Source organism: Antechinus flavipes, chromosome 2 (assembly GCF_016432865.1).
Source record: "Antechinus flavipes isolate AdamAnt ecotype Samford, QLD, Australia chromosome 2, AdamAnt_v2, whole genome shotgun sequence".
Lineage (NCBI taxonomy): Eukaryota > Metazoa > Chordata > Mammalia > Dasyuromorphia > Dasyuridae > Antechinus > Antechinus flavipes.
Genome location: NC_067399.1, coordinates 581,249,857 through 581,265,160, shown reverse-complemented (window position 1 = coordinate 581,265,160; position 15,304 = coordinate 581,249,857). Strand labels below are relative to the sequence as shown.

The 15,304-nt window shown below is 42.4% G+C and overlaps 1 protein-coding gene across 4 annotated transcripts in view; it reads left to right on the top strand.

The window, feature by feature from the left end:
• NT5C2 (5'-nucleotidase, cytosolic II) overlaps positions 1–14,307 on the top strand; it is a 116,225-nt gene extending 101,918 nt beyond the window's left edge. For all 4 annotated transcript variants that reach the window (XM_051981329.1, XM_051981328.1, XM_051981327.1 and 1 more), the window contains 8 exons: positions 2,291–2,332; positions 4,188–4,295; positions 4,704–4,770; positions 5,482–5,652; positions 9,258–9,309; positions 10,650–10,710; positions 10,805–10,981; positions 12,870–14,307. In XM_051981329.1, coding sequence (XP_051837289.1) covers positions 2,291–2,332; positions 4,188–4,295; positions 4,704–4,770; positions 5,482–5,652; positions 9,258–9,309; positions 10,650–10,710; positions 10,805–10,981; positions 12,870–13,115 — 924 coding nt within the window. In that variant the 3' untranslated portion in view covers positions 13,116–14,307. The remainder of the gene's footprint in view (positions 1–2,290; positions 2,333–4,187; positions 4,296–4,703; positions 4,771–5,481; positions 5,653–9,257; positions 9,310–10,649; positions 10,711–10,804; positions 10,982–12,869) is intronic.
• Positions 14,308–15,304: the final 997 nt, after the last annotated feature.

The following is a 15,304-nucleotide window of genomic DNA, read 5'->3' as shown; positions in this document are numbered from 1 at the left end:
CCACTGTCAGCTATTGGAAATCCTACTTTAGGATTGTAATTGATACTTGAATACTAAATATCAAAATTAATTAACTTCATCTTTAAAAAAAGATTTTCTTATGCTTAATGTACTTAGTACTTTAGTATGACCTTATTCTTTTGCTTTTCGTTGAAAAAAAGTATGTTTAACTCTGCGTTCAGCATTTCTGAGGCTGTGCTTGCTATTTTCTTGCCCTTATCTTTCTTTGATCTATGTGGTATTATTTTGACTTGTTAAACTGATTATTTGGAATAAGTGCTGTTCATAAAACCTGTGATCCCAAACTCAAGATAGTGTTTATTTTGCACCTGAGCCATTTAGTTCTACTTTATTACAAGGCCTGAATACTTGTAACCTTAACCTTAGCCAGTCACTCTCCAGGTGTACTTCATAGAATATGAATTAATCGGGATGAAACCCACGCCCCTGAGCGGAATAACTCCCGTGTGTGGGTCTGGCCGGCAGAGGCCACTGTAACGCGGCTTGGTGAGGGGGAAGACTTTGGTGACTGCCTGTCTCTGGGAGGAAGTCTGCCCCCGCCGGGGTGGGAGTGAAGGTGCAGCTGGGAGGCTTGTAGCTCCCGGGGATGGAGGACGCAGCTGCCAGGGACCTTGCAGCTCCCCGGCAGCTCCCCGGCAGCTCGCGGCGCAGGCTGGTGCCCGGGACCCCTCCAGGGGCACGTACGGAACTGCCATCCTGGGACAACAAAGAGAGACAGACGGGGAAAGACCCGGAGCCCCAGGACCAAACAGATGCAGTTACTTGGTTCTTTTTTTCTCCTCCTTTTCACAATATTTACAACGCTGGCATAATGAGCTCTGACTTTGCCTGCGGCAGCTTGGGAGTGGGCGGGGCCTGGTGGCGCCCCCTTCTGACTGCCTTCCACGGGCAGCCCTCTGGCACCTTCATTAGCTGGGGGGGAGGGGAGGCTCCGCAGTGCCCACGTCTCAGTGAAGGTTTTATGATCTCCGACAGGTCCCTCGGAGAACAGGGGAAAATGAGGTGGTGTCGGGTAGGCTCCGCCCTCCCTCGGCTTGGGGCTCATGAGTGTCATTATCCGGCCCCTTGGCTTTTCTGCGCCCACAACCTGAGCTTATCACTCAGAGGCGCACACCCCGATACACCAGAGGCTGTCCCCGAGAAGTGTAACTGGGCTTCCTGGCCTTCCTCATTTCAGGGTCTGCAGCAAGAGCCTAGTGGCCAGTCTCTAGAAAAAGGTGGCCCCGAGGTTCTGGCTTCCCGTTGGTGAGAGAGAGAGACAGAGAGAGAGAAAGAAACAGAGACAGAGACAGACACACAGAGAGAGACAGAGAGAGAGAGACAGACAGAGAGAAACAGAGACAGAGACAGACAGAGACACAGAGAGAGAGAGACAGACAGAGAGAGAAACAGAGACAGAGACAGACAGAGACACAGAGAGAGAGACAGAGAGACAGAGACAGACAGAGACACAGAGAAACAGACAGAGATACAGAGAGACACAGAGACACACAGAGAGAAAGACAGAGAGAAGCAGAGACACACAGAGAGACAGAGAGAGACAGAGAGAGAAACAGACACAGAGAGACAGAGACACAGAGAGAGACAGACACACACACACACAGAGAAACAGAGACAGAGAGAGACAGAGAGACACACACACAGAGAAACAGAGAGACAGACACAGAGAGAGACAGACACAGAGAAAGACAGAGACACACACACAGAAACAGAGACAGAGAGAGACAGAGACACAGAGAAAGAGACAGAGAGAGACAGAGAAACAGAGACAGACAGAGACACAGAGAGACACAGAGAGAGAGACAGACAGAGACACACACAGAGAGAGAGAAAGACAGAGAGAGAAGCAGAGAGAGACAGAGAGACAGACGGAGAGAGAGAAACAGACACAGAGAGACAGAGACACACACAGAGACAGAGACAGAGAGAGACAGACACATAGAGAGACACAGAGAGAGAGAGACACAGAAAGAGAGACAGAGACACAGAGAGAGAGAGAAAGAGACAGAGATAGACAGAGAGAGAGAAAGAGACAGAGAGAGAAACAGAGAGTGAGTGTGTGTGTGTGCGCTAGCAATGAATTATGATGATGCCTTTTCTCTCCGGCCCCACTTGCCACTATTTCAGAAATAAGGCAGCAGGGAGGTGATGGGCGAGGAAAATAATCTTATGTATTTTTTAAAGTTTTTAGTTTTCAGGAATGTACATGTTCTCTTATAGAATTTATACAATTTTGAGAGAAGTTACTTGGATTTTGTTTGTTTTCCAGAAAATTATGACTTACTTGTTTGATTTCCCACATGGCCCTAAGGTAAGGTACTGTAATTCAAGTCATATTTTTAAAATAATCAACATGTTTCAGCAACCTTAAATATAAGATCAGGGAATCAGACCTCTCCAGGAAAGATTCTTCCTGATTTAAGTTGTCTTAATCATGGTTCACCTTAGGAGAAATCTTGAAAACCAATCACCTTAAAAGACTTGAAGATAGATACTTATTTGATCCATTTGTTTATATAAATAAATTTTAAACCAGGTCATCTTAAGTGTTAATGGCTACTTCTATCTAACATACTTGCTGGAGAATGAGACAGAAGAATCCTTATTTCTGATCCTCAGCTCTGCTTAATTTTAAGAGATATAGGCTCCTTGAATACACATTTGTGGATCCTTATTCATTGTGGATCCAGAGGCTTATCATACAATCCCTCTGTGCCTTCAGTCTCTTCATCTGTAAATAATTCCTCAGTGTTTTGGCTAGTGCTTTGTAGGCATTAAAGTATTATATTTTATTGTACCTGGATGTGGGAAAGCATAAATGTGCGAAATGTGACTTTTTGAGGTATATACTTTATTACTTAGCCTCAGAATCCCACTAATAAGCCCCCTCTTCTGGATCAGTAAGAATCCAAGAGAAGTTCTATATCTATCTTTTTTGAAGAATTCATCTAGCAAACCAGTCATTGTCTTCACTGTGTTCACGTCAGTTTTGGCAGCAATCTGCCTTTTGGAGTCAAGTTCTCTAGCTTGGCTATTGATCTACCTCTAAGAGCCAGAAAATACATTGCAGTCTGTGATTTTCCTTTACTTTCTATGCTAAACTACTGAGATGTGCTTGTCTTGTGGCTGTCAAAGTATTCTTGGTGACAGAAACCTTCTGTCACACACCCTCAGGAAAGCTTTCCACTTGTTCCTCCTTGCACATAAATAGAGAGCACTCCCTCCTTCTCATGGTGAGACCACTAGGAGTTTAGAACTGTCTCTCAGATGGTTGTACCCACTGGGACTCGGCGTGCTCTCTCGTGTAACTCCATGGTGGTCAGGGCCTGGCTTCTCTGACTGGCTCCACAGGCAAGAGCCCACTCTCCCTGCACTTACCTGTCCTCCTTCATATTCACTTCCTGATCCCACTCTGTATGCATTTTCCTTAACCATACTCCATCTTCTCCCTCTCATTCGACTTTTCAGTTTCCCTTTTAAGAGGTCACAGACATACCCAGATTTTGCTTTACTGCTTAATAACCAGTTTCATTATATAACAAAGTGGTTACCAGGGGGCTAGATAGCACTGCTGTGCCAAGAAATATGAATCATTGGCATCCAGAGGAATACCCCCACCCCAAAATACTTCTTTAGCCTGTAGGATAAATAACAGTTGCTAGATGCATACTGTCTTTTCTCCCATGTGACTGTCTTCCTTCCTGAGATATCAATCTTAAAAGCCAGGTTCCATTAACAATTGATTATTTCAGTGATGGCAATAAAGGTAGCTGCTAATTGTAGGTAGTACTTTAAGGTTTGCCAAACATTTATCCATATTATCTCATTTGGTGAAAAAAGAGCCATAATTTAAGGGTTTGGGCATTTTCTAGTTGTTCTTTGAAGTATAAGATATTTTTCATGGACCCATGCTTAATTAATTCAAGTGCCAACTTTGTGTAGCCTTCCCAATTCCCTAGGCAGTAGTGAGTTTTCTCCTTAGATTATCTGTGTGTATATTATATTCCCTCCAACAAAATAAACCCCTGAAGGGCAAGGTCTGTCTTGTTTACTTTTAGTGTCCCTAGCACCCAGTATTATAGTGCTTAATAAATGATTGTTAAATTGGATTACACTGAGTGAGGACTGACTGAGGTTTTGACTTCTAATGTCTGTTTCTTCTCCAGCCAGGGAGCTCACATCGGCCATGGCAGTCCTATTTTGATTTAATCTTAGTGGATGCACGAAAACCACTATTCTTTGGAGAAGGCACAGTCCTGAGGCAGGTGGACACTGTAAGTCTAAAGGATAATGTCTCAATAGCATCTCTGTTTCCCATTTCCCCTGACAGAGTGTTTCTATCTCTTTTTATATTCTTTAAAGAGTTTGAGCACTTTGTGCAATAGAACAAACTCTCCATGTCATTCAGAAGAATGCGAATCAGATTGGATTGATACTCTTAGAGCAGAAAAGAGAATTGGGGAGAAGGACAGAGAGGGGAGGTTGGGGAGAAGAACAGAGAGGGGAGGTTGGGGAGAAGGACAGAGAGGGGAGGTTGGGGAGAAGGACAGAGAGGGGAGGTTGGGGAGAAGGACAGAGAGGGGAGGTTGGGGAGAAGGACAGAGGGGAGGTTGGGGAGAAGGACAGAGAGGGGAGATAAAAGATAGGTAGAAAAGAATCAAAAAGTCTTTCTTTTTACATAGAAAACTGGCAAGTTAAAGATTGGCACCTACACAGGTCCCCTCCAACATGGAATTGTTTATTCAGGAGGTAAGTCACAGATTTTCCTTTTGTTTAATGTAAAAATCTTTGCTGCAGTCCTACCTTGAACATTGTTTAGTGCACCTAGTAATCCCTCTTCTCCAGCTGGCCACCTACTGTGATTTCTATATTTTCCTGTAAAGATGAAGGGAGAAGGGCCTATAAAGCTGTTGAACTGATCCTAAGCTCTTGGCAAAGTTCTTGCCTGGATCACAACATGTTTCTTCCACTTTCTTGAATCTGATTCTCAGTTCAGTAATGCTCTGTTGAATATTTACTGTGCACATCATCTTGTGCCCCTCATAGTGAGGCAGAGAGGTTTGTGCTGGTTTTCATAGTGTTCCCAAAGAGTTTTGGAAACACATACAAATCTATTGCAGCACCAGGTTGTCAGTTCGTGGCTTCTTGTCTTTTTGAGGAACATAATCACTAAAGCCAAGAAACATTAGTATCTGTATTGATTAGTTTTAAGACCATTGGAAGTCCTCCAGTGGCAAAGAGATTTAAGTAGTTCCCCAAAATAAGGCCATGTCTTTCAGACACAGTGCTCTGTCTCTTAAGAAGTGAGATTCCCTCCTACATCCTGAGTTGTTACATATATTACCTATCATGCCTATTGTTTTTTTTAGCACCAGGGGTAGGTTGATTTAATATAATTGAATCTTGGCTTAGGTAAGAGCATTTTATTTTGTCCCTCATGGTTCTTTCCTTGCTTATCAGGTTCATCTGATACAATCTGTGACCTGTTGGGGGCTAAGGGCAAGGATATTCTGTATATTGGAGACCACATTTTTGGGGATATCTTGAAATCAAAGAAACGACAAGGATGGCGAACTTTTCTTGTGATTCCTGAACTGGCACAGGAGCTGCATGTCTGGACTGATAAAAGTTGTAAGAAGCCATTTCTTATCCCTTGGGTTTTTTTATTTTAGACACACCGGTGTCTTTGGGGAGAGAGTTTGTATTGTAAAGTTACTTTTAATCAAATCTCCTGCCTTTTGCTTTTTCTATTAGGAAGTTGGAAAATGAAACTTTAAAGTTTAGACTCACATTAAGTGAGCAGCGTCATTAATATATTTTCTTTAAAAGTTTGAGTATGCTTTTCCATATACACTGTATTATGAAATCCATTGGATTTTAGCTTGCTTTGTGCTTTCTGATGTTGATAAAAACTATTTATAAAATCTTTATAAAAAGAGTACTGGACTTTGAATCAGAAGAAGTCTGCATTTTACTCCTGCTTCTGACACTTAGCAGAAGTGTAACTTAACTTCTCTCATCTGAGAACTATTCAGCAGCTCAGTGGCACTTACAGGAATCAAAAGTAGCTTTGTGGAGGAAGTGACAGCTGAAGGATTCAGAGGAAGCCATGTAAAACAATGGCTTTTCCCAATCAGTGACAGAATCAAACTTGAGAAATATCTAATAGGATTGTTTAGATAAAAAGAGTTTATGAAGATGACTTGTAGAAAAAAGTCTGAAAAAATAGTGTCTAGATCTGGAGTGATTTAAAGGCCTAGATAAGGAGCTTGCATTATATCCTGTGTGTTTTTGAGAAAAAGGTTAGTGTGGTCAGACCTATGCTTTGGGAAGTTTATTTTGGCAGGTGAGGATAGATTAGAGAGGGGAGGAGGGTTGGGAATCATGCTATTAGGAATTGAGTATTGTAGAGAGGGAATGACTTTCTGAATGAGAGTGGGGTATGATCGTCAGAATGGAGAGAAGAAGATGGATGTGAAAGGTACTTATGGGACATGCAGAAGGAGAAAAGCAGCAGGCCAGTCTGGATCTTAGATGAGCACTTAAGGCTGTAGAAGTATAGATCTGGAGTCATCTTTATTGGAGGAACTCTGGGGAGTTGTTGAACTTTTTACCTGGGGACTGAGAAGGAATGGTCAGATTGGAACCAAGAGAACCAGTCCTCGTGGAGCTAAGTAGGGAGAGGCTCATCAAGTCAGAGAGAAGGAACCCAGGTGCTAGCCTGGGACGCTGGAAAGCCTGGAGGGATTGTGATTGTATGAAGACAGAGGCAGTACAGGAGGAAATGGGAAGAGGAAAATGTCTACTGTGTTCAAAGGAAGATGGCGTGATTCAGGATTGGATATAGAGGAAGAATTGGCAAACAAACTATGGTCTCCGGTTTTTGTAGGGCCCATGAATGGCTGAGAATATGGTGAGGGTTTTTTAATTAAGGTTTTATTGTTTTTTAAAATGTAAAAATCACTCTGCTCAAGGAACACAAAAACAAACTGTCAGAAGTAGTTTGCTGACCCCTGATTTAGAAGTGATGACCATCTCCATCTCTGGGGGGTGAAGGGGGAGGAGCAAGAAGTAATCTCCAAGGAGCTGGCTGGTGGCACAGTGAACAGAGATAGTGTAGATAGTGTTGGGCCTGGAGTCAGAAAGCCCTCAGTTCAAATTCATTCTCATTCACTGCTTGACTCACTTTCCTCAGCTGTAAAATGGGGGTATTCATTGCACTTACCTCCCAGGGTTGCTGTGAGGAGCAAATAAAATAATTGTGAAGCACTCTGCAGCCTTACAGCATTTCACAAGTACTAGTTAGCTAGTTAAGTATTATTGCTTGGGTCCTGATTGACTCAGATTGATTGTAGATAGCAGTCAGTTCTGTTTTGACCAGGAACCTTAAGGGCCTTCCTCTTCCAGATCCATTCATCCATTTGTTCATTTTTTTATTTCGATTTTTGGGCCCTGGGCTACAGAGATCCTTTGCCTCAATTGCTACCTAGTTTTCATCCCTGAATGGGTGCAGCCTCAGTCAAACTGTTGAAGATCTTAGCGTAAAAGGCCAAGGTCTCCCATTTCATCCAAGGCCATCTCCAGTTGTTGTGATCTCTATCTGGCCATTGGACCCAGAGGCTCTGGGGGATGAAGTGAGACAGGGGACCTTGCCCAGCCTCGCTCACTTACATCCGACTCAACTTGCATGTCATGGTGTCATTTCCAATGTCATGGTCCTCTGAGAGAAGTAACAAACAGCAGTAGTAGCAATAGTGGGATAAGGCAGGGATGGGGTTAGAGAGTAACATGGGGACTGGTGTAGATCATGGCATAAGTGTAAGGGCACAAAGGAAAGCGGATGAAGAGAAGAGAGTAGGATGCTGAAAGGGGAGATTAGTTAACCATAGCTGGGTGGTAGTTTCCAGAGGCTAACAGTGAAAAGAGCAAACAGAGGAAGATTGGGACTAAGGAATGGTTAGATTGTGTTGGGAAAAACGTGAGAGAGGTGTTGAGCAAAAGGGCTTTCCAGATAATCATTGGAATTAGGAAAACAAGAAGTACAAGGATGCTAGCTATTTCATGGGGCTCCTCCTTCCATGGGGCTGGGGCAATGGATTCATCAGCCCACTGAGCTGTCTAGAGGCTGGTAGTTCATTTGGCAGCTCTGAAATCAGACTCATGCATCTTCCTGAGTTCATATCTGGCCTCAGACATACTAGCTGTGTGACTCTGGGCAAATCACTTCACCCTGTCTGCCTCAGTTTCCTCATCTGTAAAATGAGCTGGAGAAGAAAATGAAAAATCACTTCAGTATCTCTGCCAAGAAAACCCCAAGCACTGGACATGCCTGAAGAACAACAACAGAAGGAGGGGAATGTGTGCCATTCACAGGATGTGGTCTGAGTAAAGGGACAGAAACAGGAGACAGTGATGTTCAGTTTGAACAGAATCCAGAATGTGAAGATTATAGGATGAGAAAGACTGGAGCAGGATGGAGCTGGGCCAAAGAAGGCTTGGAGAGTCAGTCTGGAGAGCAGTTGTGTTGGGCTCCACGGGGACTGTGAGAAGGCCAGTGGTGGGACATCGGAAGGAGGGTTCTGTAAGGAGGGAGGAGAGATGAGGGCCTGAACTGAGACCATGGTCACAGGACTGGAAAGATAAAGAGATTGGGAAGACACATAGCAGGATTTGGTGACTGATTGACTAAGGAAAGGGCAAGCTGAAGATTGAATTCTTGAGCTTGAGTAATTGGTTGGTGGTGCTGTCAACAGACTTAGAAAAGCTGGGGAAGAGCAAACAAAGAGGGGAAGATGACGCCTTTTTGGACATGTTAATTTTAAGCTGCTAAGAGTCTATACAGGAGGAGAGACGAAGTGAGCATTTGGAGATGCAGTGCCATGACTGAATAGCTGGAGTCATCAAGGGGGAAACAAGTGTAGAGAGAAGAAAGGATAAAGAATCAAGGACAGGACCTTGGAGCCTACTCAAGAATAAATGAAGAGGAGAGGAATGAATGGGAAAACTGAGGGAAACCAAGCAGGAAGAATGGGAGTGCCAAATGCTGCAGAAAGAGCTGGGCAGGTGGCCGGGAGTCGGGGCGCCTCTGGGCTGCACAGCAGCCCCAGGCTTTGTTTTTTGTTCTTTCTTTGACTTTCATCTCAGTTTTAGCAGCAACTGGAAAATGGATGCTTTTCCTTTTTCTGTATAAAATGATCTAAAATATTTTCCTTTTCTCTTCTGACTCTTTTACCTAGCACTTTTTGAAGAGCTACAGAGCTTGGATATATTTTTGGCAGAACTCTATAAGTAAGTATACTTCCTTATTTCTTGTGAAGAATTGTTTTCCCTTTGATGAGCAGAATGCTGGGAAGGGGGTGAGGAAACAACCTGGAAAGTCTTCCATGAACTCAAGCAAAGTGAAATGTATGGCATACAAAATAGTAGCAATTTTCTGGGATGATCAGTGATGAATGACTTGGCTATTTTCAATACTACACCGACTACTCTGAAGGACTTAAGATAAAAAATCCTATCCATATCCAGAGAAGGAACTGATTGATTGTATCTCTCTCTTTCCTCCTTCTTTCCTCTACCTTCCTCCACTCTCCCTTTTTTCATTGTGGTGGGAAATCTATGTTTTCTCCCACAATTTGACTTTTATGGAAATTTTTTTTAAATTTTATATATTTTTATTTACAGAATATTTGCATGGGTAATTTTTCATCACTGACCCTTGCGAAACTTTCTGTTCCATTTTTTCCCCTCCTTCCCACCCCCCTCCCCTAGATGGCATGCAGTCCAATACATGTTAAATATGTTAAAGTATATGTTAAATAAAATCTATGCATACATATTTATATAGTTATCTTGCTGCACAAGAAAAATCGTATTTACAAAGAATGTAAAAATAACCTGAGAAGGAAAATAAAACCTCAAGCAGAAAATAACGGAGTGGAAATGTTATGTTCTAGTCCATACTCATTTTCCATAGTTCTTTTGTTGGGTGTAGCTGGTTCTCTTCATTACTTAACAATTGGAATTGGTTTGAATCATCTCATTGTTGAAGAGGGCCACGTCCATCAGAATTGGTCCTCATATAGTCTTGTTGTTGCCATGTATAATGATTTCCTGGGTTCTGCTCATTTCACTCAGCATCAATTCATGTAAGTCTCTTCAGGCCTTTCTGAAATCCTCCTGCTGGTCATTTCTTACAGAACAATAATATTCCATATTATTCATATACCACAATTTATTCAGCCATTCTCCACCTGATGGGCATCCACTCAGTTTCCAGTTTCTAACACTACAAACATGGCTGCCACAAACATTTTTGCACATAAGGGTCCCTTTTCTCTAGTATCTCTTTGGGATATAAGCCCAGTAGTAGCACTGCTGGATCAAAGGGTATGCACAATTTGATAACTTTTTGAGCATGGTTATGGAAATATTTTATATAACTTTACATGTGGTTTCTTATTTGTGGGTAGTAAATATAAAGGAGAAAACCTAGAAATCAAAATTAAAAAACAAATGTAAAAAAAATTTGTTTAAAATTTAAGTTTTTCCTCTCAAGAAAAGCCCTCTGGACAGAAAGAACCTAAAATCTAAAGATTTCATTTGGGATTTTTTTTTTTTTTGGTCCTCAGACACTTGGACAGCAGCAGTAATGAGCGCCCAGATATCAGCTCCATTCAGAGACGAATTAAGGTATGTAGACTGGGGGTGTTTTTAAGATTTTTTAGTTTTCATACTCCTTGTATTAACAGAGTGACTGAGGGTGTGTCTTGTTATATGCTTACAGAAAGTAACTCATGACATGGACATGTGCTATGGGATGATGGGAAGTCTTTTTCGCAGTGGCTCAAGACAGACGCTCTTTGCCAGTCAAGTCATGCGTTATGCAGACCTCTATGCTGCTTCTTTTATCAACCTCCTCTATTATCCTTTCAGTTACCTCTTCAGAGCTGCTCATGTCCTGGTAAGTTCATACATTTCCAAGGCGTGATTTCTCATGAAGTTTTGCTACCAGTTTTGTTGGACTGAACAGCAAACAAAGTCTGGATTTTAAAACCGAAGGGGGACTTTAGAGATCATTTCATTGTAATATTGTATTTAACAAGTGGGGAAACCGAGGCTCAAAGAAGTTATGTGACTTGCCCAGTCACACAGCTGAGAAGTCAGAAGCTAAGACTAGAGCCTTATTTCTTGTTAGTTCTGTGATCTTTCCACTAATTTCTGCCTTCCTTATGGAGTCTGTGACCTTCAAGCTCCTTGAGGAGCTCCACATAGCATCACTTATAAAGATTCATTACTCTGGTCTTATTGATGATGGGGGAGGGGTGTTTTTTGAGGAAGCAGATTTATGCCGCAGCCATCTTGTCCCTGTGTCTTGCACCTTTGGGAGCATGACAGTCAGCAAATGGCTAGCCTGCAGCCAGAATTAGATTGGTTTAGAGTTGTCTGAACTTCAGAGAACCCCTCATTGTATGAGCTCCAGAGGGCCTCCATGGTTTGCCCCAGTCCGAGCTGGACTGTGCCCATTTAGCCTCCATGGTACCCCTGAGAAGACTAGAGAGGGATTCTTGATTTGGGTGGGGAGAAAAAGATAGACAATGGGATGTATCTGAGGCTTGTTCTTGAGCTCTGGGGAGGTGCTGACCATCTTCTCTCTGACACATATGAAAATGGGCTTCCTAAAACCTCATCAGAGCCAGTCCGCTTCCAAATGCCTCTTGGACTAGTATAAGAGGACCAGAACAGTGAGGAGCCTGTGCAGACCAGGATCTTCCTTGCTCGATGCATTTGATGAATTAAACACACTGCGGGGCTGAATATCTCTTTAAAGTTCACAAATACAAAACTTAGTCATGCAGATAAGAAGAGCCGAAGGCCCAAGATTTACTGAAGAAAAGTCACATGTATGGATGGGAAGAAGACATATTTTTACTAGAGAAATGAAATAAACGTCTACTGCATAAGCCATAAAATTTGGTAGAAGAGTTATTATATATGTATGAATTTTGCTTAAAACTCTCAAAAAGGACAAAAGGGAGAGAAAACAGGATTTCATTTCTCTAAAGAATATTCTCTTAGCACATGCAGTGCTCTGATGATCACAGCATGATGCAATGAATAAAATACTGGATCTATATAGTTAGAGAAATCAAATCACTTAAGAGTCTCCCATCCTTAGTTTCCTCATCTATAAAATGGGGATTCAAGTGTTAACATACAAGCCTCTTGTAAAAGTAGTAGTGTCTGGCAGTCCTTATATTATAAAGCAAAGTAAATAGAGGCGGGGGGGTCAGTTGAGCTCAGAAGGTTCCAGCCATTGAGCACTGAGGGTGAAGGTCCAGGGTAGCCCTGAGGGAGAGACACTTGACTTCCCCAGTGGAAGGAGCATTCACCAGATAGAGCTTGCATCTGTGAATCTTGAGTATCGTAGAAGAGAAATGTAACTCTGAACCTGAAGGCAAATAGAGGGACTAGTCAGAGGCTAAAGGATCCCTGAAGAAATCCTTTAAACACCAGGGCCCAACTCCTGAAATGCAGTCACCACACTCCTAACAAACATCTGGTGCTGGGATTTTCGAAACTCTCTTTCCCTGTGGAGTTACGCTTAATACAAAGCAAGGTAGACATCCCCGTTGCCCTTCTGCCCCCCTCCCACCAGTTTTGATCCCTAGGAGAGCACTATTTTCCCTTAATAGGAGTTTCAGGTCCTATCCTAAGGGAGCATTTATAAATGTGTATAATTCTTCCTCTTGCCGACTCTGGATGTTGTTCCCACCAATAACGGGAAAAGTGGGGTTGCGGCAGCAGACACAATATCCTGTCTTTTCTCTGAGCCTTTTCCTTTGATTTAGATGCCTCACGAATCAACAGTGGAGCACATCCACGTGGACATCAATGAGATGGAATCCCCTCTCGCTACACGGAACCGTACATCTGTGGATTTTAAAGACACCGACTACAAACGGCACCAGTTGACACGCTCCATCAGTGAGATCAAACCTCCCAACCTCTTCCCACTGGCCCCCCAGGAGATTACACACTGCCATGATGAGGATGATGATGAAGAAGAGGAGGAGGAAGAGGAAGAAGAGGAGTAAGGAAAAAGGAATGGAGAAAACAATGAACTATCCAGTGAATAAGCTCTGTCAGAGCTCAGCAGGAGGGGGGGGGCGGTTCCCTGTTTGGGTTCTTGGTGGGGTTTGGGGTGGAATGGGGACTCCACCAAAGGTACATCTGGAAAGTTTCTGAAGACTTAAAAATATTCTAATCATAGTGAGCCTTGTTTTAGTTTTCTGTATCTGCACTCTTTGCAGATGGTTCAAAATGCCAGTGGAGTCTGAAAGAACGGAGAGTGAATTCAGAACCAACTGCATGCTGGTGGCTCCCTCCTCTTACTGGTTGTGACACTGCCCCTTTGTCCTTTCCATTAATGATGTGTTACATTGGTTTCTATCTGAATAACTAGACAGGAAGGAGGATTGTAGGGGAGGTAGAGCCAAGGCGAGGGGAATGGGAGTAGGGGCAGACAAATCTGTATTTGAACACGTGATGCTGAGACTCCAGACCATCTTTTTCAGTTCATTACACAGTATTGCATATCAGTGGGGAAATGTATTTTTTCCAATACCAAATTTAGTCTTTTGCAAAGCACAAAGTTTACCCTTCTAAGCTTTTCAGTGTCTTGAATGGCTCTAAGTCAGTAGCTTAGAAAAATGCATCTTGTCTGTGTTTTTAGGTTTGGTTTGGTAGAGTTCCCTAATTTTCATCGCCTGATACAGTCTGCATATATCCTGTTTTGCTTCTGATAGTGTAGGCTGCTGATATGCTCACATTTTCATCCTGACAGCACAGAAACTGATTCTTTCTCCAAAGATGTTCTACAGTGTCAATCTGAAAAAGCCCCAGCCCAGTCCGAAGGCTTGGACAAAGCAACAACCCTAGAAATGGGCAGGGAGTATTCCTTTTCTATCCCAACATGTGAAATCAGTGATGTTAGCAGTAGATGTAGCCCAGAGCACAATCAGTGTAGATATACTCCACTACTCCACAATGAAATGTGTCATTGATTTGTAGAACAAATATAATCACCACTCACTGCACCCTACAGCTCCATCCACCCCCACAGCAGCTGGCTGGCCCCAACAGACACAGGGGGCCTTGTCAAACACAAGAGTCTACTTTTTGTTTTAATCTTTTCTGCTTTTATTTTTCTTCAGTGGACAGCAAGGGGAGGGTAATGGGATTAGCATCTCTAGAGAATTCAATAAAGTGTAATGTTTCTAATAATAATGATTTTGACCCTTTCATATAGTAACAACTGAATGTCTCCCGGTACATTTTAGCTATGATAGTGACAACTTTTTTTTTTTTTTTTTGACACAACCAAATTCCAAAGGGTATGTGTGACAAAGGAAATGCTAAATGTATAATAACAAAAAGATTGGCTCCACTCCTTTTGATTAAGTAACATTCCTGTTGCCACTGGTTATACTTGTTCACCAAGGATTTCTCTGCCCTTGGAGATGTGTTCTTTGCTGGTAACCAATGTGGATTATTTTGAACCTTTGCAAATTTTTAGAAAAATAAGCAGGTTAGAAAAACTACTGCAAATGTCAAGTATGCAAACTATAAAAGGTGAGGACAGCAGCAGGCAGCCTCCATGTTTCCTAGTTTTAGTGAATATTCGTTGTTGATCAGTGATTTTGGTCACATCTGACTCTTGATGATCTCCTGGGGCGGGGGGTTCTTGGCAAAGACCAAAGCAGTTTGCCATCTCCTTCTCCATCTCATTTTACAGATGAGGAACTGAGGCAAACAGAGTGAGTGACCTGCTCAGGGTTTCACACACACAGTCCTTAGTAAGTGAATGAGGCCAAATTTGAACTATCCACTGCCCCACCTTGCTGCCCCATTAGTGAGTATTATATGAGTCACCAGAGCCAGATAATTTCTACAAATAGCAATAGAGAATTAAAATTTACTTAAATTCCAAGAGTGATTCCAGTTTTCCACTAGAATTGCATTTTAACATTTATAATATATATCTTATTCTGTTCATTAGAACAAGAGTTTATGAATTACCTTCCTTTTTTGTCTTTTAACTTCTTAGATTGTAGATAAGAGAATTGTTAATTTTAAGCATTTTCCGTTTGCTTTTTCCCCATCAAACTTATTAGTGATTCAGATGAGGCCTTGGCAGCCATTATGTATACCCTGTGCCGAAAAATAGAAACAATCAGAATAATTAAGCATCCTGGGTTAAAGAATGCGAAGCATCACAATTCTG